At 37.2% G+C, this 27,180-nt stretch overlaps 1 protein-coding gene across 5 annotated transcripts in view; it reads right to left on the reverse strand.

Moving 5' to 3' along the window:
- The window catches only part of SMARCA2 (SWI/SNF related BAF chromatin remodeling complex subunit ATPase 2), a 125,086-nt gene that overhangs the window by 77,068 nt on the left and 20,838 nt on the right, over positions 1-27,180 (reverse strand). For all 5 annotated transcript variants that reach the window (XM_083817128.1, XM_083817132.1, XM_083817129.1 and 2 more), the window contains exons 4-10: positions 20,741-21,070; positions 19,816-19,917; positions 16,164-16,413; positions 9,621-9,747; positions 8,229-8,402; positions 7,862-8,035; positions 2,697-2,867 (exon numbers count right to left, since the gene is read on the reverse strand). In XM_083817128.1, the coding sequence (XP_083673254.1) occupies positions 2,697-2,867; positions 7,862-8,035; positions 8,229-8,402; positions 9,621-9,747; positions 16,164-16,413; positions 19,816-19,917; positions 20,741-21,070 (1,328 nt within the window). The remainder of the gene's footprint in view (positions 1-2,696; positions 2,868-7,861; positions 8,036-8,228; positions 8,403-9,620; positions 9,748-16,163; positions 16,414-19,815; positions 19,918-20,740; positions 21,071-27,180) is intronic.

The raw sequence follows: 27,180 nt of genomic DNA on the forward strand, positions 1-27,180 counted from the left end.
TAATTACTCTTTCACTTGAAATACCAAAAAGGAAGATTCCAGCTAAGCTCAATTCTGGCCTTAAGCCTTTAAAATACTTATTAGCTATAATATTCTTCTTTAAAATACTTATTAACTATAATATTCTTAGATAAACAAAGGAGAGACTTATAAACATTTCTCTGAGCTATACAAGTATCATTGGTCCTGCTCAATGCAACAATAGTTGATGCTCAGTCTAGAACATCAATAGGCTGCTTGCTTCAACATTCCTGGGCAACATGTACATCTGTTGACAGAGAAAGGAACTGTGCCAGAACTGAAGAGTTCATAGTAGGGTAAGTTACAATAACATGTGTCTGGCCGAGCGAACAGGCTATACTGGATGACAATATTTTTTCCTTGGATGAATAAGAAATAGACAGGTGTCTATTATCCTGCATATGAGACTGTTTTCTAATACGTAAAGATTATTACAGCTTAGCTATAGTCAATGCTTACAACTCAAGCACACCACCACAAAAAAGCAGTAAGCATCAATGTTTTTCATTGTGCAAAGCCCAGATCCTGCTGTGAGAGCAAGCATTTACAGCCTAGGTTAACAAGGATTTTGGAAAGCAGAAGCATACATTTCAAAGGAGATGAATGTAAAAAATAACAGATTTCTTGCAGCTGTGTTTTGGGCAGTACAAAGATTTCTTTAATGTACATAGCAAAACCAATTTTATAAAAGTAGGAAATTCCACAGTAAAAGGACAGGAAAAACTCCTACAGAGAAAGGTGAAGGTTTGCATAGCAAGTTCAACTGGCCCATCAGATGGAAATTTCATCTGCTCTATTTTTTTTCCATCTATGACTATGTAAGTAAGTGGGACATGAGCTGAACAGGAGGCTGGAGACAGAAGGTGCAACTACAATGTAAAAAATAGAAAAAAAATCTACCACAAAGATTTCCCAAAACTGTGTCCCTGAGAAAACACGGACTCATCTGAAATTTTATTCTCTTAAAAACATATGGTTCACTTGGACAGTATATAATGTGAGCGTTTTTCACCATCTACTTCCTCATTGTGATTTCTAGGAGAAAATCCTAAGACCTCTCTTCTCTCATTTCTCTTTTAGCATGAAACACTTAACTACGGGCATTAGTAGATTAATCTGCACTTTATATGGATTATGAAACATACATGGAAACGTATTAAGAATAGGAAATACTACATAAAGACCAGGAAAATGACAAGGCAGCCACTAACTTCAATGAGTGCTGCAGCCATGCAACAAGAAAATTCATAGAGTTATAAATAACTCTTTAAAAAAGGATAATATTTGTGTGCACTCCTATATTCTTGACAGGTGAGCAAAAGCTTAATGGAGAGCATCATCACAAGCAATAGGTGGCAGTTGATCAGGACAGAGATCAGATTTTTTTCTACTAATTTTCCGTTAGTTTTCAGGCCAGGAAGAGGCCTAGATTTTTATGAGCACTGCATATTTATGGCACACACTACCATTTTACTTCAGAGAAGGAAAATTATGTCTTTAATGATATTGCTGGAAGATGCTTTATTCCTCACACATACCAGCTGAACTGAGCATCACAGAGGCAAACAGCCCAATAGACAGTCGAATTCAAACATTTTATTATAGCAGTGCATGTACACACCACACTTTCTCAGTAAGGACCATCTCTACTGTGAATTCTGTACACTAAATCAGGTCTGTTCTCACAGGCACTGTGGGTCAAAAACTCCATTTAAATTACATCTTAGCTGCGGAGGCAGGGGACTGTGCCTATATATTAACAGCATACTCAACAAAATTACAGACATTTTGGAGAGTGACAGAAGAAAATACAGAGTATTTCTGAGGTCATTCATCTCCAAAATTACAAGTTGTTATATGGTGGTATTTATTAGCACATTTAGAGTGCTGCCTGTAAACAACGTAGATACGTTTATATTTGTATCAATAATTAGTAGCAAACCAGGCACAGAAAAGGATTATAAAAATCCTCTAATCTATCCTGCAAGAAATTAAAGATACTTATAGGTCACAAAATGGCAAATCATTGTTTAGTTATCATTTCACACACAATGTAAATTTTCAAAACTAACACTGTTCAGTTTCCACAACCAGTCTCTCTGACATGGTAAAATATTTAGTATGAACAAAGATAATTTTGAAAAGTTTCAGTTAAATGGTAAGAATGCACAATGAACATACTACTGGCAGAATACCTTTTTATTATAAACCTACTCAAGTTCTTCCTAGTTATTTGCAATGGTCCTACAAGATGGACCGAGCCAAGTTCAGAATAAGGAGGTCTAAGCAAGTTATCCTGCATGTAACAACTACATAAACGAGACTCTTTTAACCTTCTCACAACTTATTTTGGGTCTATTGGATCCACTTGAGTACTTTAATTTTAATTTACACATCTGGCCCAATTTTGCCTTTGGAAAGTTTATTAGCAAATCATTGTTAACAACCCACAATTTTCTAGTCTTGCCTCCTCGCCTTCTTGGGAATTAATGTTAGCAAATTTCTTACAGATTTCAGTGGAGAAAGAAGAGTTCACTCAGTGTTAAGAATCAGGCAGTGCAGATGACTTTACACCCTGTGGTATGTATATGACTACTGGAGATCACTATATTAATCAACATTAAAATTGTATTTGAAGAAGACATGGCTTAAAGATGTCAGATGTAACTACTTGCCTTCTTTCTTCTCCTCCTCTTCTTCTTTTCTTTGGCTGCTTGTGCCTGTTTATGTTCCCATACCAGATTAGTCAAGTTAGCCACATACTCGTCTGTCTGCTGCAATAGGTAGGCCAGGCGTCTATCCTTCTTTTGGTCAATCAGCTTACGGTAGCCTTCTTCATCTTCAGCCTAGCAATACAAAACAAACATGAGCCATGACATAAATGTTTTTGAATACCAACAACTCCTCTCTCTATAATCATGTGTTATCTTGATTAGGTCATTACAATCTGTGTAGGTAGACAAGTAGATGGATAAAGAAAAGACTAGATGACCAGGCCCAGAGAGTCATATGCTTGGGATTAAGGGTCATATCCTACCTGGAAGCCAGTAACACGAGGGGTGCCACAGAAGTCTACCTGGGACATGTGTTTAACATCTCTGTCAGTGACCCAGAGTAACAGATGAAAGACTTGACAATAGTCAAGTTTTCAGATGACATAAAACAGGGGACACCAGTTGATATGCTGGGGCTGGCTGCCCTTCAGAAGGACCTGAACAGGCAAAATAAATGGGCCACAAATGGGCCAACACAAACCTGATGAAGTTCAGAGTCCTAAAGCTCCTGACAATGACACAGGCAGGTGAACAGCTCCACTGCATCCATCCATGGATGTCAATTTATTCTGAACTGGATTTGTCAATGTGGCCTGACAGTAGAGAAGGTCAACAGCGTCCTGGACTATATCAACAGGAATGTTACCAGTAGGGTCATGGGAAGTGATTATACCCTCCTCTGCTTGTTCCTCGTCAGACCACTTGTAAATACTGCTTCAAATTTCCGTAGCATGGAAGAGACCTTAATTGAAGTTGAAACTGTGGAGGCTCAGACTGGACTTTAGGAGACACTTTTTTCCCCAGTCATGCAGTGCAACAGAGGCCCAGAGAAGTTATGCCATTTCTAGATCTTAGAGATTTTTCAAGACATGATTGAAAGAAGCCTTGAGAAACCTGGTTTGACCTTCATGCTGACACTGCTTTGGGAAGGAGGTTGGACTAGAAACCTCCCAAGTTCATGGTCAGCCTGAGTGACTCTGGAATTGAGGGATTTTATAATTCTAAACATATCCTACCCTCATGGAATGATTGGAAAATCTACAACAGTTTTAATAGGAAAAAAAAATCATGGAAAAAAACCCTCCACATCACGGAAATTACAGTGTTCTAGAATCATTGAATATCCTGCAAAAAACCCACAGAGATCATACAATCCAACACCTGGATTCACACAGGATGACCTAAAAATTAAACCATACATCTGAGAGCATTGTCTAAATGCTTTTTGAACTCTGGCAGCCTTGGTGCCATAACCATTTCCTCAGGGAGCCTATTCCACTGCCCGACAACTCTCCCTCAGTGAAGAACCTTTTCCCAAAAACCCAAACCTCCCCAGCTTCACTCCATTCCCTCATGTCCTGCTGCTGGCACCAGAGAGCAGAGATCAGAGTCTGCCTCTCCACCTTCCCTCATGAGGAAATTGTAGGCTGCCATGACGCCCCTCGTCAGTCTCTAATCTGAAAAACCAAGTGACCTCAGCCACTCCTCATACATCTTGACCTCTAGACCCTTCACTATCTTTGTTGCTCTCCTTTGGACACTCTCTAGAAGTTTTGTCTTTTGATTATTGTGGCACCCTAAACTGCATTCAGTACTTGAGGTGAGGCTGCACCAGTGCAGAGCAGAGCAGGACAATCACTTCCCTCGACCAGCTATCAATGCTGTGCTTGATGTATCGCATGATACGGTTGCCCTTTTGGCTGCCAGGGCATGCTGCAGGCTTATATTCAACTTGCCAACAAACAGAACCCATTTCTGCAGGGCTCCTCTCCAGCCTCTCTTCCCCCAGTCTGTGCATATAGCCAAGGCTGCACCATCCCAGGAGCAGAATTCAGCACTTCCTCTTTTTAAATTTCATACAACTGGTGATTGTCCAGCTCTCTAATTTGTCAAGATCTCTTTGCAAGGCCTCTCTCTACCCTCAAGGGAGTCAGCTCCTCCTAATTTAGCGTCATCTGTAAACTTATTTAGCATACATTTGAGTCCTGCATCCTTGTCATTTGTAGAAATACTGAAAACAACTAGCCCTAAAATGGAGCCCTAGGGAATCTGACTAGTGACTGTACTGTACTGAAACACAGATACTTGGTAAATCTTCTGTGATGTCTTTTCAAAGACATGAAGTGCAGGTAACTCATACCCAGAGAAAGAACATGGAAGCTGGATACTGAACTTGTATTTGGTCATTTTTCCAATAAGAGTAAGAACCTTTTCTTTAAGGTGTCAAAAGGAAATTTTCTTTTAGGTAGGTTTCCCACCACCTTTGTACTCCGGTGTTTTTTCATCTTTGATACAGACCACTATAAGAGAAAGGATTCACCATATCAGCTGCATCTCTGAATCATTCTGGCAACTTCACGTATGTACATAAGGATACAAGTTACGGTTAAGACATACCATGAAATATTATTTTTATGTGCTGTGAACACACAATGCACTGTCTGAGTACATCAGAAAAACACAAGGAAAGTAGCGCAGACACTACTGTCAATTTTAGCCAAAACGAGATCAAAGAGGTATATAATTATGTATTAAAACAAACATGAATACAAAGTATTTTAAAGATGATTACTTTAACAGAGTGCACTCTTGGAGACACAAACAATCTCTTGCCTTTCTGGAAAGATACCAAGACTGCAAAAAGCTGCAAAGGACAGCTGTAGTGTTCAAATTCAGCTTGTAAAATTGCTCATAAACTTCTGTTGTAATGTTTAAGCCATTGCTCAGAAGCTAAGCTTTTACAACTATTATTATTATTATTATTGAACACATAGTCATTGTAATGTGGCCAAGGTACTTCCTTCACACATTCAAGCTTGTCTTGACAGTTTCCTTTTAAATCATACCAATGACCATTCTTGCATGTAATATATACTAATATTTATGAGCTGTGACACAATCACTATCTCTAATCACAGTCAATGAAGGACAATCTGTGTAATGAATTCAAAACTGCTGAGAATATTAGTGAAGAGTTTTAGACACAGCACATTTTCGCTACATCATGCTATGCCACGGGCCTGAGCAGGCATAATGTTTGTAAAAACCTCTAATACACCTCTGAAAATTAAAAACATACCACAAGTGGACTGAAACTAAATAGGCAAAGCAACTCAACATACATAACATACAGATTTCTTTTGCAGAATTTAAATGAGCAGCAGGGGCAAGTACTTCTGAGCAGAAACCCCTAGACTGAAAATGCCTATCAAGACCTTTTTATATGTTAAGAGATTAAGCAAAGGCCTTGGCTAGGGTGTTTTAGGAGAAAGCACTGGTATTCTAGAAGCATTGGTATCACGTGTCATTTCTGGACATTCAAATCAACTTTATTTTTCAGTAGTGGACATCGTCATTATTTACTTTATCACATGTTAGACTTTCTTAAGCTCAACCTCAAAAACAATGTACTAAAGTATTTCTAAAACATCACAATTATCTTTTTTTTAGTCAGTTATTTTTCTTTTCTCTGTTAACATTTTAACAGCTGAAGTATGTAGACTGCTGATAACTATCTCAAATTACAAAAATGCTCGACAATGCAGATTAGTATGTAAATTTCAGAAATACTCTAGGGTCTAAACATTTGTTCTTCTCTTATGCAAGTCCCTTATTTACATTTTGCATCTGCTTTTATTTCTAAGTTTTTATCATTTTTTATATTTAATCATTTCTATATTTTGTTTTGTTATTTTTAAAAGCAAACTGCTCAGTCTTTAATTCATGACGGGAATAGATTTTGAACAGGGAATAGAGCTTTATTTTCTTTAGATGCTTACTTTTTTTTTTTTTTTTACCAGCTCTGTTTCAAAGAAAATGTCAATTCCTATTCAGTTCTATGCTAGTGAGGTGTTAGTAGTGTTAACAAAGAGCTAACCAATGTTTTGACAATATTTTTCCAGTCCCAGTTGCTCATACACTTGCCCATGCACATTAATCTGTCTACTCTTTACATTCCACAATTATTTTAACTCCAGAGACGTAGGCAGCCCACTCATCAATCCCACAGTGTTCTGACAAGACACAGTTACACACAAAATCATTTTACTGTGTCTTAAAAAGGATAAAACTGATGTTGAGCAGGTGCGAAAAAGAGAAAACTGAAAGATTCACAGATTCACAGATTTCTCTAGGTTGGAAGAGACCTCAAGATCATCGAGTCCAACCTCCGACCTAACACTAAGTACTCCACTAAACCATATCCCTAAGCTCTACATCTAAACGTCTTTTAAAGACCTCCAGGGATGGTGACTCCACCACCTCCCTGGGCAGCCCGTTCCAATGCTTAATAACCCTTTTGGTAAAGAAGTACTTCCTAACATCCAACCTAAAACTCCCCTGTCGCAACTTTAGCCCATTCCCCCTCGTCCTGTCACTAGGCACGTGGGAGAATAGACCAACCCCCACCTCTCTACAGCCTCCTTTCAGGTAACTGTAGAGAGCGATGAGGTCGCCCCTGAGCCTCCTCTTCTCCAGGCTGAACAAGCCCAGCTCCCTCAGCCGCTTCTCGTAAGACTTGAAAGAGCATGAAGCAGTACGGTCCTGGAGCATTAATGGGTAGAACTGATTGCCCTTTACATTCATTATTGCTATGAGTTATGTATTTTTGTATGTGAAATCAGTATTATGCAAAAGTTGCTGAGAAATGCCATGAACTAGATAATCAAATGGAATCTTCAAAAACTCTAAGCCTAGAAAAAAAACAGTATTTATATAGTGGGCAAATATCCCTGCAGTTTTGTAAAAGTGCTAGTATATGAAATTAATTAGATTAAGTGATGCTATATACTAGTGGCTGTGCTAAGATTTCAAGCTGATAGAAAAAAACAATTATTCTTGTCAGAGAACCTCAAAAAAAAAGTAGTTACAGGTTAAAGTGAACAGTGTCATCATCAGAAATACACATAATCGAAGTGCAGCAGTTTTAGATTTATACTTTTTGAATTACAGAGGATTTACTCTGCAAAGGAAATAGGTGGTTGTTTTGAGACAGGATATGAAACATTAAAAAGGATAGAGTATGTGATTTTAGCTAACACAATCATATCTCTCCCTCCACTCCTTACCATTAGTCTTCTCATTCTTTCTTTCTCAATTCTCTCTGTTTCTTTCTTCTGCTCACGTTCGGTGTTAGCATGCCAAGTTGCCACAGCTTTAGAAAGTTTCTGAATTTTCCCAGCCACTGACCGGTGGTATTCTTTGAAATCTTTAGCATGCTGCAATATACTATTGAGGTATTCCTAGAAAAAGAAACAAGTTAGTACAGACACTTGGACAGAGCACATGATTTGAAATCAGGAATGATTTTTTTTGAATGTTTTTTTTTGTGTCTTAAGAACTCAAAAGGTGAATAAAATACAGAACAGGAAAGATCATCACAACAAAGCAAACTGAATTTCTGTGACCAGACAAACAGCTAATAAGTTAAAATACCTGATGTTTCTGTCTACGCTTCCTCTCCTGTTCTATCTTCTGCTGTTTCTCAAGCTTTTCTGTCATACGGGCCTCCCTCAAAGTCTGGCGCTTGCTTCGCTTGTAGGCTTTGGAGTTCAGTGCTGTCTCCAGCGTTGTGTCACGACGCATGCAGGCTACCACCTCTTGTCTCAACTACCAATGAGTAAAAAAAAGAAACAAATAGACAGTTTTGATACATGGAAAAACAACCGTAAGCATTGTTATGGCAGAGTAAAATAATAACAGTCCAGAAAATGCCCCAGCCTCCATTTTCCTTATAGTTCTACAAACAATCAGCATCTATACAGTTGCAGAGGATATATCTGTTTCCCTAAACAAATCTTAAGCCTCCACAGGATGGCCAAAAGAGTTCATCATTCTTAATCATAATTTTTTCCTTCTTAACAAGATAGCACAAATCACTGTTCTGTTGCAATGAAAGGAGCTAGCCAAGATGTTATGTCATCCAAATAAAACATGAATGAACAACATATATAACATGCTTTCTAGAGCTGGAGCTGAACGGAGTTGACAACTCCTTTCACTGTCAGACGCACAGGAGACGCAGGGAGAGTGAAACAGTAAAGGCTTGGAACAGTACAGCCACAGTCCCAGCACTGCAGCAGGGACAGCCTTGATGCTTTTCATTTAACCTCCAACAGAACTTCATTACAAAGGAGTGCCAAGGCAGCGGGAAGGAAGACTCGAGCATCATAGTACAACTACTGGCAAAGACTTCTGTCAGGAAGTATTTTTGCTTGACCTGCCGAATCACATGTTTAGTCCTCCAAACTAGCTGAAAAAACCTACAGCAAGAGGCCCAGAAGAGTCTGGCACTGTTTTTTTTTTTCTAAAATTCATTTGCTGATACATACATTCAAGACCAAACTTCTGTTTTATGTATGATCTTGTTAAGCTTAATTTTCAAAGTCTGTGCCACAGTGAAAACTCTGAAAACAGATCATAAGAAATACCACACACCACCACCATACAATTCTTCCCAGAGCAAGAGGATCCATGACAAGTATAAAGAATGTCCAGAAGAAGATGTCTACTGGGATCTGTGTTGAAAATGGATTTGCAACCTGTTCTGCTTGTTTCCTCTTTGTGCTACTGTCATTTTCCTTATAAAAGGCACGGTTCTATGGTACACTTTAGACTGGGAAATGAAGCAGGAGGAAGAAGGAATTCTTGTGCATTTTTAGTAATCAGACAATTTCTGTGACATGCTTATCAGTCAAGTTTGCTCACATACAAAATCTCCTGCTTAGATTCAGTACTGTTGTAAAGATCTCTTGCCAATTCATCCTGTGTTACACATACACATTTGACTATAATCTCTGACAATTTTCCTGAAGCAAAAGGCATTACCTGACGCTGGAAATTCAGTAACCTAAGTGCTTTCAACTCCACCGTTGCCTTGGTTCGCAGATCAGGGGGCAGAGAACCAGGCAAGTTCTCAAGTTCTTGGATTCTGTGAGCAATTCGAGCCTGAAGCCTAAGTGAATACAAAAATGGATAAGACAACAGGAAAAATATTTAAATAGTTATCAAAATGATACAATTAAAATAGGCATTTTATCTCAAGTATTTATTTGGCTTGTATCACTTGTTTCTAAACTAAAAGATTTCTGCTGAGACAGATTAGGTATCCTTTTCCATAAATTGGAAATTAATGAAAATACTCGTCAGCCCTTCTTTTAATTTTGACCAAAAGGACATGCAAGAAAAGCAACTTAGAAACTGCATTTTACTCATATATCCAGGATTCTGTTTTCAGGCTTCTTTGACGGGTATTGTTTTATGCACTCTACCTTTGCAACCTCCTTTTGCATTCATTCGCAAATTCAACAGAAAGAGAATAATGGACAAGCCATAAGGACCTTGTTTTGTTACATTTTTTACACTGAAAACCAAGATCACAGAGCTAACAGTTATATAGGTTTTGTGGTTTTATTTACAATTAAGTATTTTTGTGAACTGCAAATTGTGCTGAAGCACAAAAATAACAGACCCAAAAATTCTAAGTCATACAAAAATTGCATGCAATTCAACTGATTCAGTGCCCTTCATTTCCCAAATGCATGAGGAAAGAGAGAGAGCGAGAACGAAATACGAGCACGAAAGAGCAAGGAAAAAAGAGAAAGGGAATAGGAAAGACAGCGAGAAAGGGGGAGATAAAGGAAACGAGAGAGAGAAAGAAAACGGAGTCCTCTCTCTCCCAAAATCAAAAACCTAAAGCTGAAGAATGGGAATATCTTTTATCTCCCTATATTGCACAGGACTCACAAAAATCTCCATTTTCTTTACTTTCGCTAAGCACAAAACATCAGATCACATTAAAAAACAGACCTCTGCTGCTGTTCTTCTGTGATGAGGACTTTTGGACTGGTGTGAAGGCAGAAAGAAAACACTTTCTATGGAGCTTTTTTGCATACAGTGTTCTTTTCCATGTCTCCCCTGCCTTTCACTCCCTCAGCACTCCACATTGTGGCTTGTGCACTGTGCTACAAACTCTCATACACTTGACATGTAAGCCTTACTGCTGGAAAGTAGATCACACGTCAGGCAAAACGGCTGCACCTGATATATGGAGTTAGAGTAGCTACATGCATAATGACTCTTGTATAATCTGAAAAGCAACTAGAATCACTTGTAAAGTGGCAGACAACATCTGTTCTGTAGCAGTACTCCTTCCCAAAATTCTAGAACATACTTTTTGTCTTCCCAAAAGACTTCTGAAGTTCCTGAAGAAAAAGTAAGTAATGCTGCATAACTGCAGAAGATAGTAACTAAGTGCCCGCAAGAGAACAAAAAATTGAAGCAAAATTGGGTTAGTTAAGTTTTTCATACAGACTGAAATGTAAAACCTAAAGAGTTACTGTCCTAGCCAGAAAGAGTTTCATTAGAAACATCGGTACATTTTGTTCCTTTAAATAAGCCATACTACACTAAAAAAAAAAAAAGCCTACACTTTGTACAGCTTCACTTGTAACTGAGCATTCCAGTTATTGAGAAGACATTATAGTGCAACTAAAGATGCAAAATTCTGAGAATTATGTGGTTTCCTTGGAGATTAGATGTACTATTGTATATCCATACAGAAAAGCAGCCATGGCATACAAACAGAATACCATTAGTATTCTAAGTCCATGCTGGATGCTCTGCCTGTTGATTATTCACACATAGATGTAATCATCGATCACAACTATGATTTATTTCACTCCCCAAATAGCTGCCATGCTTCTGAAATAATTACCTAAAAAAGTTATAGCCAGATCCTGGTCTCACTGACTTCTAGGAACTTTAGTGAGTGAAGCAGTCACAACCTTCCCAAACTCCCCTTTTGAGCTGTGGACTTAGTAAGGCTGAATACTGAACATATTTTCAGTTTATATTTTTTCTTCTTTTTTGCTGGCATAGAGTGTTCCTTCTTGCACTATACAAGAAGACGAGCACAAAAAGTTAATCTAGCTTCGTCCTACTATTCCCTACAGTTTTAGATAGCTAAATTGATGAAGCATTTTGCAAAAAATATGATGTGAAATGTTCACTTATTGATTCTGTCAGAATTGGTTTGTTAGCCTAACTCTGGTAAGAAAATAGATGAAAGTGCCTCCTAAACATAAAAGTTTACGCATTATAAATGTAATTACAAGCCAAAGTTGGGCTGGAGTTTGTATTTTTATCATCTAAATTATTAAAAAAAAATCAAAATATACAATCTTCTTGAGATACAACTAAATATAATGCAAGTTTACACAGTGTGCTGTTATGTCCCGTTATCACACTAAGCAGTCCACTCCATATAAAAGACCCTTCAAACTGCTAATCATTTTCTTTCTTGTTCTCAATCCTGCTTTATTGAAAGGCTGACCATGAATAAATACACATAAAATTATTATATTTATTATATATTATTATATACAATGCAACTTAGCATTTCAATATTAACTTTTCCTCCAACTTTTTTCCTTCATATGCTGAAGTGACCAGAAAAACAGAGGTTTGCACTGAGCTACCCTCACAACACTTACTCTTTCATGTGTGATTATTATCCTTTTACAATACAGCCACATGGAAGGAGTAGGGAAAAAACAAAAAAAAAAACAAACAAAAAAAAAAAGAAAAAAAGAAAAAACCCACAGCGTTTCAAAGTCAGTACAGATACTAACACTCAGAAAATTCTCATAGAAACTCAGGTTTGTTCTCAAATTAAAGTCCTGGTCAAAAAAATGTACATATTAATGAAAATATAAAGCATACATAGAAAAGAGTAAAGAAAAATGGCAGCCAAGTGAGTTATGTATTAAACAAAAAAAGGAAACTTATTTGGCAGTTTTATTTCAGACTTTCCTGGAAGTATTAAACATATTGTCTTGGTTACTAACAGTAGTAGAATTTTCCTGGGTAGTCAATAGGATTTTTAAAAGAATTTCATGGCAGACATCCCACCTCAAGTGAATGCCACAACTGCTTGAAGTGTTTTAAAATTAGAGCCACCTTCAAATCTTTAAAGAAAATGCCTGCATTTTATTGGACTGTTCTTGTCTTCATGAAAAAATACTAACTGCTATTAAGTCAACAATGGAATTCAAGGAGAAGAGTTTCCCAGATGATTTTACTAGGACTTGAGGAATATAATTTTATCTTACTTAAACAACACATTTAATTAATCTTTGCAGTTCAGCAATTTATCCTCATCCATGAAGAAAGTGGCTAACATATCTACACAGAAATCCCTTTGCAATTAATTGATGTACACCTCTTCCTCATTAACTGCGGTCAACTATAAAGGTTACTCTTGCACATTCCAGCAAGTCTGGAGTGGACGCCATACAGCAAGCAATGAATATACATAAAAAAGAGATTTTGCAGATAACAGAAAGAAGGTACTAACAGTCCACAAGACACAAGTACATTTTTTAAATTAATGATACGATGGAAAAAAGCCTTTCCACATAGCAGAATAACTTTAAAATACACTGCATATAATTAGCTTTAAGGGATCACCTATTCACTAAGACTGAAAAGCAGCACTTATTTTGAAGAAAGTGTTAAGGGAAGTTTCATAAAAGCATGGTATGAATTTATCACCTCAGCAAGATTATAAGGACCACAAGTTTAACAGCTCTCCACATATAAATACTTTAGAATTCTTATATTAATCAGAATTTTAAAATATCTAGGTATATTTTTATCCACCTTTAGTCAGTCATACAGAGATTTACAACAATTATCATACAATCCTTTTTTTAACACACGCTACAAATAGCTTCTTGGCACAACCAGACGAATTTGACTACAACATTAACTCTCCGCTTTCTTTCTTTTTGTTAATTTATGCCAGAGACTTTTTAAAATAAATGGATCACGGGTTTTCAGGGAGAAGAAATAGTATGCTGATGTTACACCACATTCAAAGCTTTTTCAGACCCAGCAATACGTTAATAGGTCCACTACTGCTTCTCCATCTGCAGCAGTCTATTTAATACATGGTTAATGGATAGGAACACTGTGCTGTACTTGTATGTGCCTATTTGATAAATTGTCAAACTACATAACATCCTAGTAACAAGGAAGGGAAAAAAGAATTGCTGTCGCTGAAATAAATAATTAGATGTGATTTATTTAGTGTAATAGCAAAAACTAAAGTATTTCACCTTTACAGCACTGTAATGTGTGCAAGTAAGACATGCTCTAATACAGAAACTATATGAATGATCCATAAAAAAATGAAAATGTGTACACAGTAGCATGTATCCTCTACCAAAAGTCAGCTGTGAACTGCTTAAGAGGAGCGTATAAACCACAAAGAAAGGCCAAGTAACCCAGTAATTAACTTTTATCACAAAGCTGATGAATTAGTAGTAAATGAATGTGAGACAGAATCCCCAGCACTATACTTCACACCTTTAGTCCAGACACACTATGTTTAAGGTCACAGAGTAAACAGTTTGTGACCTTCATGAATTCCTAACTTGATCAGATTCAGTGCTCAGACTCCCACAATGAAACAGCAAGCCTTTTGGGTTTATATCTTTGAAATAAGGATACCTGAAACACCTATGTGTTAATTCCATCTTTTCATGAAAAATGTGAACCCAGTTTTCTGGGTATGTGAGCGAATAATGCTTTATTAGAAATTTTAACTGCTCACAGATCTTAAGAGATAACTGTTTCATAAAGCTACCGCTAACTTCACAGGTTATCAGAATAAAAATATTTGTACCGGCTTTTTTCTACTCCCATTTTATGGAGGAAGTGTGAATGCTTCATGTTTCTGCATTAAGCTTCCCTACATTAAAGCTAAGCCTAGCACCATCCAAAGCATAAAAGCTGTTACACTGTTTTTTTTGTTTTGTTTTTTTTTCCCTAAAGCTTTTGTCTTATATTACTTACACAGCTTTAAGCAATGAAGAGACTTCCAGAAGTTCTAAGCATTCTGGTATGCAAAGCTATATCAAATTCCAGCAGTGTTCAACATTAAAAAAGCTTGGATCACTGTTTAACCACTACCGTAAAAAGTGAAAGTGAGAACCTCCTACCACAGAATCCCTCTCAAACTTCCACCTCACTTACTCTGCCAAGATTAGGGTGTTTAGAACCTAGTGCGTGCATATGCTGTATCTGCAATCAGTTCTACATATTAAATGTAACAAATTATTTTCTGCCACAGTTATTTTACTTTCCTCCACTTATGCATACTACGTCATAACAGTTTGGTGTAAATAGTGCAATAAGAGCAGAGATGGATAGACAGAGGAGTAAAAAATTTGAGGCAACTGATGCAGGGAAGGTTACACTATATTGGCCACACAATTCTTGGTTCAGGCTAGTAATACAAACATTCATTTTGAGCAACTGTGAAACTACGTAATGGTGTGTCCTACCAGTAAAAAGATAATTACCACAACTACATGCCACAAAATTACTTAAGCATTATTTTACGCAGAAAGTGAGAGCTTTTCTGGGATCAAGGCCTGGATTCTGGACATAGCACCACATCCTAAAACAGTTTATGGTGCCTTACCTTCATGAAGTGAAAGTCTTCAAACCTGCTTCCAGTGAGATTGCCATTCCATTTGGTTACTTTTTCCTCACAAACTCATTCTTATAGTAATTAGAAGAGGTTTCATTAGTCCAAACCAAACAATGTGCTATGTGCAGTCTTCTCCCTCCAATTGATAATCTTTAGAAATGTTTTATGTGCAGGTCAAGATCCTTCTGCCTGCAGATTCTGAAGGACAACTGTTGTTGTCTAAAGGGCCTTGTTGACAGGAAAAGGGGAGAAGTCTCTTTCTAGTTCTACAAGAAATGCTATCCTCTATACTTTGTTATGAATATAATTCATCAACTAATTAGGGCACTCAGGAGACAACTTTTAAAGACTGTATTTCCTGGTAACCTTTTCTTTAATCTTGCCTGTGTCATCCTTAATATTCTCTTTAGTCTTTGGTAGTCCAACCAACACCATGATCGCTAACAAAATTTGCTTTTGCTTTGGCCACTATCAGCTGTTCGACCTCCACTGCTCCCTTCCTTATTGTTTGTAATTTTGAAAACTTACCACACTAAATTGGTTTCTCTGTAGATTACAAAGATTTTGATTTCCTAACTTCTGCTTTTTGAAAAATCCAAGTAACACAGTAACACAGCTGAGAACTTGAGCTTTTTTAAAACGTAGATGGTTTGCAATGATACTGCCAGTATGCTTTGTCTAGGCTGTAACTTGAGGTGAAATTAAATTATCAATTTGAGTTTGATGTTTCTGTACTTCTCTTTGACACGGTCCCTCTCTGGAAACTTGGTTTATATGATTGTCACTACGATACTTGATAGTAAAGACTATCTGTTGAGAAAGTGCAAAACAACAATCTGCATATTCATTTTAATCACGTTATTCACTTTTACCTATATTCACGCTCCTGAAGTATTTCAACAGGGTCTAATCCTTGTGGCTTCTGGATAGGGCTGATGCGATTCTGCTTTTGCTGCAGCTGAACGATGGGTGAAGGCTGTCCAGGTGGTGGCTGTGGTACCGAAGGTCCAGGCATGGCAGCAGCAGGCTGGGCAGCAGGAGGGGCAGGAGAAGGCCTTCCACTAGGTGGAGGTGCGGGAACCTTTTGAGGAGCAGTGGAGACACTCATATCTGGGGTTTGGCCTGAATCATAAAAAAATATTTATTTATAACATGAAATATGGAATATAGGAAGAAATTCAAGATGGTTTCTGAAGACAAAACATGAAGCTAAGACAAACATACAAAATTACCAGAAAAGCACACACTGAGATAGACTTTACTCTGTATTTAAAAAAACATTAAAATGGAAGTACACAACACATTGCAGGAATTGGTTGAAAGGTAAAAAAAAAAAAATACACTTGAAACTTTATGATGAATGTCATTATTTGCCCATCCATGCTGACTTTTAAGTTTAGCATTAGGAGACATAAAACAGCTCTATTTGGACTAGATGATCTTCAGAGCTCCCTTCCAACCTCAGCCATTCTGTGATTCTATTTCCCTTAAGATCTAAGTCTGCTTCTTGTTTGTTGTCCTTGCACCACTTCAGAATACATCTATAATCACCGAATTATAGAATGGCTGAGGTTGGAAGGGACCTCTGGAGCTCATCTGGTTCAACCCCCCTGCTCAACCAGGATTACATAAGCTCCTTGCCCAGGACAACGTCCAGATGGTTTATGAAGATCTCCAAGGATCTCCAAACTCTCTGGGCAATCTATGCCTAAGCTCAGTCATCCTCACAGTAAAGAAGTGCTTCATAATGCTCAAGTTTAACCTCCTTTATTTCAGTTTGGAGCCATTGCCTCTTACCTGTCACTGTACACCCCTGAAAAGAGCTTCGCTGTATACTCTTTGCTCCCTCAAAAATACCTTTTGAGGTACCTATATAGATTTATAAGATCTCCCTGAGCCTTCTGTTTCCTAGGATGGACAGTCCCAGCTCCACCAGCCTTTTATCATAGGAAAGGTGATTCGGTCCTTCCATTATATTTGTGGCCCTTCAAATTAACTCCTCAGTTAATATGAATATAGTACTTGTCATTTACTGTGTTCAGCTCTGGGGCCCCCAACATAAGGACAAGGACCTGTGGAAGTGAATCCAGAGGAAGGCCACAAAGATGCTCAGAGGGCTGGAGCACCTCTGCTACAAAGAGAGGCTGGGAGAGTTGGGGTTGTTCATCCTGGAAAAGAAAAGGCTCCAAGGACACCTTAGAGCGGCCTTCCAGTACATAAAGGGGGCCCACAAGAAAGCTGGGGAGGGAGTCTGTCAGAGAGTGCAGTGACAGGACAAGGGGTAAAGGCTTTAAACTAAAAGAGGGTAGACCTAGATTAGTTATAAGGAGAATATTCTTTACTCTAAAGGTGGTGAGGCACTGGAACAGGTTGCCCAGAGAAGCTGTGGATGCCCCATCCCTGGAGGTGCTCAAGGCCAGGCTGGATGGAGCTTTGAGCAACCTGGTCTGGTGGAAGGAGTCCCTGCCCACGGCAGGGGAGTTGGAATTAGATGATTTACAGACACTGTGTGTCACATATTTCAGTACATCATTATGTCAACAAGTCACCCATGCATTCAGATATGCAAAAAATTGTCACTGACAACAACAGACATAGTAACAATTAAGCTGTCACTTAATTGTCTGAGGAGTCATAGTAACTTAATGCTAGGAAAAACAACTACAAATTATGTTTGCAATCAACATAAACAAATCCAATATTCTGAAAACTAGATAAAAAGACTAGATAAAAAGACATAGTCTTCAGAGATCACCATTTGTCATTGACACATCTGCTTCAAACTCCAGAAAAGGAACTTAAGCACAAATTTCGCATTTTCACAGAATCAGAGAATCATAGGGGTTAGAAGGGACCTCTGGACATCATTTAGTCCAACCCCCCCCCGAGGAGCCTGGAACTGGACACAATACTCCAGGTGTGGCCTCACCAGGGCTGAGTAGAAGTGGGGGATAACCTCCCGCTATCTGCTGGCCATACTCTTTTTAATGCACCCAAGGATGCCATTGGCCTTCTTGGCCACGGGGCATACTGCTGGCTCATGGCCAACCTGTTTTCCATCAGGACCCCTAGGTCCCTCTCTGCAGAGCTCCCCTTTAGCAGGTGAGCCCCTAACCATTACTGATGCGTGCAGTTATTCCTCTCCAGAGATATAAGACTCTACACTTGCTCTTGTTGAACCTCATCATTGCATTTCAGCTTTAAAAAAATAAGGAAAGAGAGCAAAGCCACCAAAAGCCCCGCTTTAGTCTCACTTTTCAGTCAATCATGCAAATTCTGTAGAACTGTAGAACACACACTACCATGAAGGACTTCATAATGAATGAAAAATAAATCTAAAGAAGTAAACACAATCTTTAAAAATGCATTAAATAAATCCTTGTAACAGACAAAGCAAGAACAGATTTTTTTTTCCTATCAAAAAGAGCAGTGAAAAAAGACAAACTCTAAGCAGCTTATACTTGAACAGGACAAATATATTATTATGGCATACTGGATTACTTAAATAAAACTATCCATCTAGTGATTTTATACACCTTCCAGCATTTTTCAGTCACAGCATTTGAGCTAGAAGGCACTGTGCCTGATAAACTCATACATACAACCTCTCAAGAAACACTTTTCACCCTCTTTATTATCCCACTCAAATTGTAAATATTTGTTGGGAGTATTCCAAGAAAAGCACTTCTACATCTGATTACATACTATTATTTCATTTCCTTTTTATGTGGCCCTAAGTAGCTGACTAATGACTGAGAATTTTTTATGACAACAACTATCACAGTCATCACTGTCCCCAGATTTACCCACACATAACAGCACCGCATAAGATTTCCAATGCATGAGAAGCATGTGTTATTCTCCAGTCTATAATATTGTATTTCTTTTTAAATCTCTCAAAGCAAAAAAACAAACCAACAAAACCCTTCAAACAATTTACTATTAGGGACTTCTAATTCCTTTCAATACAATCCTTCTTTTACTCTACTTCCAAACCATAAAATGAGCCTGTAAATCCAAACAAATTATTTGATTCAAAAATTATTATCAAGTGGGGAAAAAATGATATTCTGTTCATTAGACCTCAAAGACTACACTGTACTTTCAAAGCAACCCAGTTAAAAAAAATGCTTCATTCTGCTATGTCTTGAATACTTTTGTTTACAGTAACAAAGAATATATTTGAAAGACAAGCTTCCTGCAATTAAGCATTCTGAGAACATAAGTAGATTTTATGGGTGTCCCTCAGGCAGCTTATATATTTCATTCTGATTATAAAAAGGTGCTTTATGTTCAGGCTGCCTAACAACTGTAATAATTTCATCTGGTCAGTCACTCATGGATGAATAAATGGTTAGATTCTCCTTGAGATTTAAGTCCTAGGCACAGTAAAGGTTACGCTATTTCTTCTGTATTACTTTTTACTTTCCCTTTTTTTTTCTGCATCTTTTTTGTACTCTCTACCTACACCATTTAACCATAACTCTGTCTATGACATAAAATTTGCATTATACTCCTCTATACCTTCACTCCAAGTTTTAGGGGTAATGGCAGGTGTATGTCCGGGTATTCCTGGAGCAGGCCCTGGTCCAGTTGCAGTACCACTCATTGCATGTAACCCAATACCTAAAATTTGACACAGGAAATAAACGTATTGAGATACAAAGCATTTCCAAGCATGCAATAGTCAGCTGCTTTCCAGCATGCTAGTCTATTTAGGCAAATAGTATTTTTGTGCATTAAACATGGTTTTAAGAAGATTCTACTGTGAAAAAATACATAATGAAGCATATTAAAATCACATCTAAATAAACCCTCTGTTTGGTATCAAGTCATATCTAAGTCATATGCACTGAAATGGAGTGACCAGTGGAATTATTAAAACCATTACTAACAAGAAAACAGGATCATCTTAATGCTCTATTTCTTATGCTGGCTCAGTAATGGAAGTGTTCAGAAACTACAAAGGGTATTTAATGTAACAGTTTTCTCAGGACCAAAAGGTACCCGCTTACTACATTGTAACATCTATTATCATTAGAAGAAAAAGAATACTAAGAACATTTTCTTTTCCTCATGTTATGTACTTGATAGAACACTATACATGGTTTGTTTTACCTTCAGTCAGCTTGCTCCAGATTTCATATCTATTTTTTCCCCATAATGACAGGAGACTGAAAATTCACTTTAAGAAGAATAGTAAAATTGTGATCAATTAAGTATGATTAGCATTCAAAAAATATCTGACATAACAAGGCAAATATTTTAATTTCAGTGTTGACAACATCCTATTAATAAGAGATGTTTTATGCGCTTGTTTAAGGTTAAAACCAAAGGCCAGAATACTGTCTGAAATTACAGTTCTGAACACCACGTGTTTCTATAATGTTCCAAAAGAAGAACTTCCAAAAATTATCTGTGCAGTGACACAAGGCCTGGGTGCACTTACCAGACTGTCTGTTGAAGGCACTGGGAGGCTGCTGCTGTTGAATGCCAGGCAGGGTCCTCTTTCCCTGAACAGCAAGCTGGAGGTTTTCTGGTAAGGGCTGACCTCTAGCTAACATTTTGTATGCTAGAATCTGAGCCCGCAGCTGATGCAGCTGTACAGGGCTGAAAGGGGAAGGACCTCTGTTGGGTTGACTCATAACTTGTGGGTCTCCAGGTATAATGGGTCCTGGCTGGCTGGGGGTCATCTGAGGAGGAGTTGGACCTCCTCCAGACATAGGACTGGAAACATGTTCCGGTGCTCCTAGTGGAGATGGGTGTGGAGACATATAACCTAGAACAGATGAGATGATCACAAACTTATTATCCTGTGCAGTCAAACCTAAATTTCATTAATTTTCTTTAGTAGTACACAGAGTATATAAATGCCTCTCAAGTCAGGATGGTTGTAGTATTTTCTGCAAGAGCAAAGTGCCACCAGAAGTTCCGTGAGGTATCAAGATAGCTATGTGACCTCTTGTCTGAACAGTTACGATTCTGCAGTCTAATTACTCCTAAAAAGATTACTCTCATATTCGGAGTAAGACAAACTTGAACATGAAATACAACGAAGAAACATCAGGATGGCATACAGGTTCACTAGAATGTTAGACAAATATTTCACTACAATACATACGTAGTAGATTCTGCACTTTTTGCAGCTGGATGTTGCAATGTCTTTTTGATGTACATGTGTCAAGGAACACCTACCTATTCACCCTTACTGACCCTCTTTGCCAAACCTCTCCAAAATACAGAAATAGAAATAGGCAGCATTCAGTTTCTACACAATTGCTCCTTAATATATACAGATTAAGGCTTTGAGTCAGATGAAGAACACTCAATAACGTTTACCATCTGGGTGCTCATCTTGAACTTGGAACATCAACTGCCAGCACAAAAATCATCTTCTAAAGAAGCTGCTGAAGACTGGTACTCTAATAAAACTCTAAGAGAGCAAGCACAATTCTGAATCAAATGGTGCTTGTACCTTTCTATAGCAGTTGTGAACACAGAAGTTTTGTGTCTAAATTTTAACTGCACTTAATTTAACTACACATAACATATTTCCAAGAGTTTTGTAACTCATCCGTGAAAACAGATGGTATAGATTTTTGGTGAGATCAAGAACACATAGCATGTCAGAAAAAAAAAAAAAGTATTAAGAGTGATCTTTCAGGTAAAGTGCTACAGACAGCTAGATTTTAAATATTTCTACCAACAGTGAAAAAAGGTGATGGCATTTACCCACTTCATTCTGGTATTATGGAGCACAAATAATGTTCTAACCAGTTTGAAAATATGTATGTATACACACACACGAACACAGATATATAATAACAAAAAAATAAACTAAAACTAATATCAAGAAATCTTCTGGCTCATGTTCATATGCTTTACCAAGCCAAGGGATATGGAACTCCAAACTTCATGCAAAAGCTTCTGATAACAAATCTCCATCAATCTGACACTAAGTGAAACTGCATCAACTTCATCTACACGTAGTCCAGATAAAAAAAAAAAAAAAAAGTAATTTTGACCTCTCTTTAGCTTCACTATTCTTGTTGGTCTCCCAGTAAAGGGAAGATGGACAAAATCTCATAGTCTTAAATTCTCTTTTGTGAGATGACAGAAGCTGCAAGTCACTAGAATTTCTACAAGTAGACAGATGAGAATGCTAAAGAACTGAAAGTCTAGTGATGCTGGGCCTCTGGGGATGAAAATATTTTACAAGCTTTACATGTCTGTAGATGTCTAAATAAAGGAAAAAGAACACAGGATTTCAGCTCTCCTCAAAAAGGAAAATGAGATCGAAGTACAGTAGAAGAGTAAAGGTTTTGTGATGAGAAAGGTCAAAAAAGACAAGACAGAAACGGACTGGGTTCAATCTTGTAACTAAAGAAGACGAAGACCGGAAAGAAGATTTTTATAAGAAAAATTAAACAATTTAAGAGAAAAATAGGGAAAGTGAGGTGATGAGTTCAAGAAAAAAAGAGATGTTCAAAAGTTAAAGTTACTGAAAGTATTTACTAGATCATTACAAAAACTGTTTACACGCCTATTAGTAGTGATAAAATCAATAATAAATAACCTTAAGTTTACTTCACTTATTCCTCTCCTTTCAGAGTTACTTTTGCCTTAAATTTTATTTTTTTATTAAGATCTGAAGCTAGAAATTCCTCTTGCTGAGAACACTGCTTTTAGAGAACAAATACTACGCCACAAAAAAAAACACACAAAATTGCATTATTGTTTTATACCTGAAAAATGCAAGATTTATTGCTATGTTTATCCAATACTATTACACTTATAATCTCAGAATTTGCTTTAAATAGCACCTACTTTGAATTAGATTGTTTTCAAAACTGCCTTTTGAAAGACAGTTTATTTCCCCTTCAACGCTTTCCAAGTTATATATTCCTTAATCACTGACACATTTCAGAACCAAGATCTTGAAATCCATCTGTACTACAAAAATGAGAATTGTGGGATATGATTTTGAGCACTTGTTTCAAGTCTTGGCGGCTCCAGCTACAAGTCTATGACTATTTTGTAGAGAGGAGTCTCCAGAAACATGCATTTATTTATATTTTTCCTTTTCTAGATATGTGTTAATTGCACCTTCTTTCTACCTCAAAGTCCTGTGTACTAGGATTCTTGGTAATAAGGAAAAAAGGCTTGACAAGCGTTAAGACTTAAAACAAAATTCTAATAGAATATTTCAGAAAAGAACAAAGGCCTTTCCATCTTGTAGAGGCTCTAAAATGTAGCACTTACAGCACTTAACCTAAAATTTGAGAGGTTATATGGAAGTTTTCCTTTTTAAGTTTAAAACTTTTCAGAAGATTTAGTGGTGTGAAATAATTCAGTAACTGCCCTATCCTCATGAAGTATATACCTATCTTATTACTCTACTACAGGTGAGCATGCACATATGGGCTCTGAATAAGGACACATAAAGACTCGTGAAGATTGAGTTTAACAAGCACATGCTGCAAAAGAAAATATTAAAGACACAGGGCTTAAGAATGTTTAAGTACAGTTAAGAAGGACATCCTTTTTAACTTTGCAAACAAACTTTCATCTACCATGAAGCTCGTCAAATGCATTTTTGTGGCACGCATGAATTCCCACAGTAAACATTCCGTTTTTTAAATCTCTAGATCATTATTTCAGGATGAACTATCAAATACCACTTCCTCTAGATTTTCCACATAAAATTTTATCTTCAATACAGGATAAACACTTCAGCTTAGTTTAATCTTCAGAACAGAAGACAGCAAAAGCACTGAATGATAAAGTTGCAAAACACTTGCAACAGAGGAGTTGTGTGAGGTGGCAAAAAATAACAGAGAGTTCTGAAAAATATACAGAGTTGAAGACATCAAATTCTAGCAAAGGAAGGTCAAATAGCCCCAGATATTAACTAAACTGGGGTAACTCAAAGTATCAGGTTTCTCCAGGTCTTATCTAAGTAAGTTCTGAAGATCTTCAATGATGGTGATTCTTAACCACTCTTATGATTTTTTCCCCCGTTAGGTCCCATTGTGCTTTAGCTACGCACCTCTGAGGAGGGACTGATTCTGATTATATCATCTCCATAATCCCACAATGGGATTAGTGAAACTACATCAGAAATTTTTCTGAATTTTTAAGCAATTAACAAGTGCTGCTCTCTTAACTGTATAAATAATTAAGAACATCTCTTTGACACCAACTTTTTTTGAGAGAAATACATCATAAAATGTCATAAATTGCATATTCTCTTCAGTACTGACAACAGAAGAAACCCTATTCCTAACACTTTACCAAACACAAGTATTTTTGAAAGGCAGACCGTATGAGTTTCTGCTCTAATTGCTTTTAATTCCACTTTAGTTAACAGAAGTGAAGACCAACTTCCTTATCTGTTACAAAGCTGAAGAACTAGAGAGCTAAAAATTAAGATAAGACCTTTTATTCTCCACTTTTAATGATACAATTAAACAGAAGAGAACACAATTGAATTCTAAACTCTGATCAACGAATGGTAGATAGAGTCAAGGTTTTACCACTCCTAATACTGCAATATTTAACAGAGATCTTGACTTCCACTAAAAATTAAGTAGACTTGAATGGTGATGATGTCTGAGGATCATATAAAAACTTTCTGCTAAACCTGATTGGAAGGTTACATGCTTACCCAAAAAGATCAATGCAAGAGAATTTTTTAAGGAGAAAGATATAGATTTGAAGAATTTTAGTTCAGTATGGCATTTACCTTAACTGTCATTTCAGACAAAAATTGAAGTTTATTTTTTAAAAAATAAATCACGTACATGCTCACAATAACAGTGGAAAAGCGTAACATCTTAAAACACACATTGATAAATACGTTCATGTTGGATCAAACTTACAAAAATCTTTTTTAAGGTAAGCAATATATAAAGTTTCCCTATTGGTGGTACGGCCAGTGTTAACATCATCTCTTGTGAAACTCTCAGCCAAGAGAAAGACATACAGGCCCCATGTGTGCAAGTAATTTAAAACTAGGGCTGGAGAAATAAGCTGTTGTGAGGTCTTATGCTGGCAGGCAGATGGATAAGGTGACCCAACACATCTTTTCTCATCTTTATAAGGCAGAAAAAAAAAATCGGAAAAGAAAGTGCAGCTAATTGAAGAACAATAGGGACAACAAGCATTGTTTGTACAGTAGCAAAATTGTGGTGAATTTTATAAAATAACTAAATTGGTATATCTTTATAGTAAGAAGTTCAACAAATACTGGTTGCTAATTAAAAATATATAAATATATACAGATTAAGTTCCAAAACCTTAAATACCTACATTTGTTATCCTTCATTTACCAATAGCAAGCAAAACTACCCAAACTATTCAAACAGGTCTATGTGTCACTGTTGTGTCCCCGTAAGTGCATTTACTTTGTTCTAAATTCCAGAAAAACTGAGGAAATTGTTTCAGTCCACTTATATCTCTTTAAGAATTATCATTAAAGAAAAAAAAACATAACATTGTCACATATGTATTGGGCTTTTTGCAATTTCTCCCAATTCCTCTTACAAAATCAAATCTAAACATAGATTTTATTTTCTGAATAACTGTTTAGCAGTTTAACAATTTAGTGAATTTCATACTTCTAATATCAACACTGGGACTTCCAGCACAGAAGTTCACAGAAGCTGAACACACTTTCTAACACAGCTCAAATTCAGTTAAATGTAGCATGATTATTATTTAAACAGCCAGCTATGAAGTCAGAGCAATGGACTTCCCTTCCTATTTAACTCATTAGCATTAAAAGAAAGGTTTTAATACTGAAACAAGGACATCACTGTGTATGAGTTCAAGAAAAGAAAACTGGTCTCTGCAAATGGTCAGGAATGTTACTCTTTCTGCCATTTGGCAGCAAGAGTGGAAAGGAGTAACTGCTGAGGAGACAGATACCAATTAAGATTTTTCTTCCATAAATTAATGCCCGACGTTTTTGTAAACCATGGTGTTGCAGTATGACTGAAATAAAAATGTAACAATCTGTCTCAAATCGTAAGAGATTCTTCCCACGTGACTAGCATGCCACTGAAAATCAAGGGAAAAAAAAAACATAATCAAAGTAATAAAGTTGCATATCTTGTTTTAGTAATTATCATTAGTAACAAAAAAGGCAAAAATCTCAGAACAGTAATTGCCATGGAAACAGCAAATATGAATTTATGAGCAGAATGACAAAACTGTTGCAGATTTACGTTAGAAATGTTTTTGATTTGCTCATCAAAGCATGTCCTCTCACCACAAAAAGAGTCAGTTGATTGTATCTTAGTAGACTGTAATAATCACTACTTCCAAAATTCTTGATTGAGACTTGCTCTAAGTTCAGTGCTCCTTATTTCAAGATTAGTTATTCACAGCAGCATGTTCAATTTACATAGATTATATATATCTACAACTCTATGTACAGTTTACCAATTCATTTCTAATTTATAACTCTCATATATGAGCACATATTCTAAATCCACAATTTTGTTGCTATAATTTCTGATGAGATGCAAAATTTATTTTTTATACTTTTTTTTCCCCCATGCTTTTTAAAAGGTGTACAGAATCATAGAATGCCCTGAGTTGGAAAGGACCTACAAGGATCGAGTCTAACTCTTGGGTCCCCAAAGGACCACTCAAAATCAGACTGTATGTCTGAGAGCATTGTCCAAACACTTCTTGAACTCTGGGAGGCTCTGTGCAGTGACCACTGCCCTGGGGAGCCTGTCCCAGTGCCCGACCACCCCCTGGGTGCAGAACCTTTCCCTAACCCCCAGCCTGACCCTCCCATGTCCCAGCTCCATGCCGTTCCCTCGGGTCCTGTCGCTGTCCCCAGAGAGCAGAGCTCAGCGCCTGCCCCTCCGCTCCCCT

This window comes from Anser anser (assembly GCF_964211835.1).
Source record: "Anser anser genome assembly, chromosome: Z".
Lineage (NCBI taxonomy): Eukaryota > Metazoa > Chordata > Aves > Anseriformes > Anatidae > Anser > Anser anser.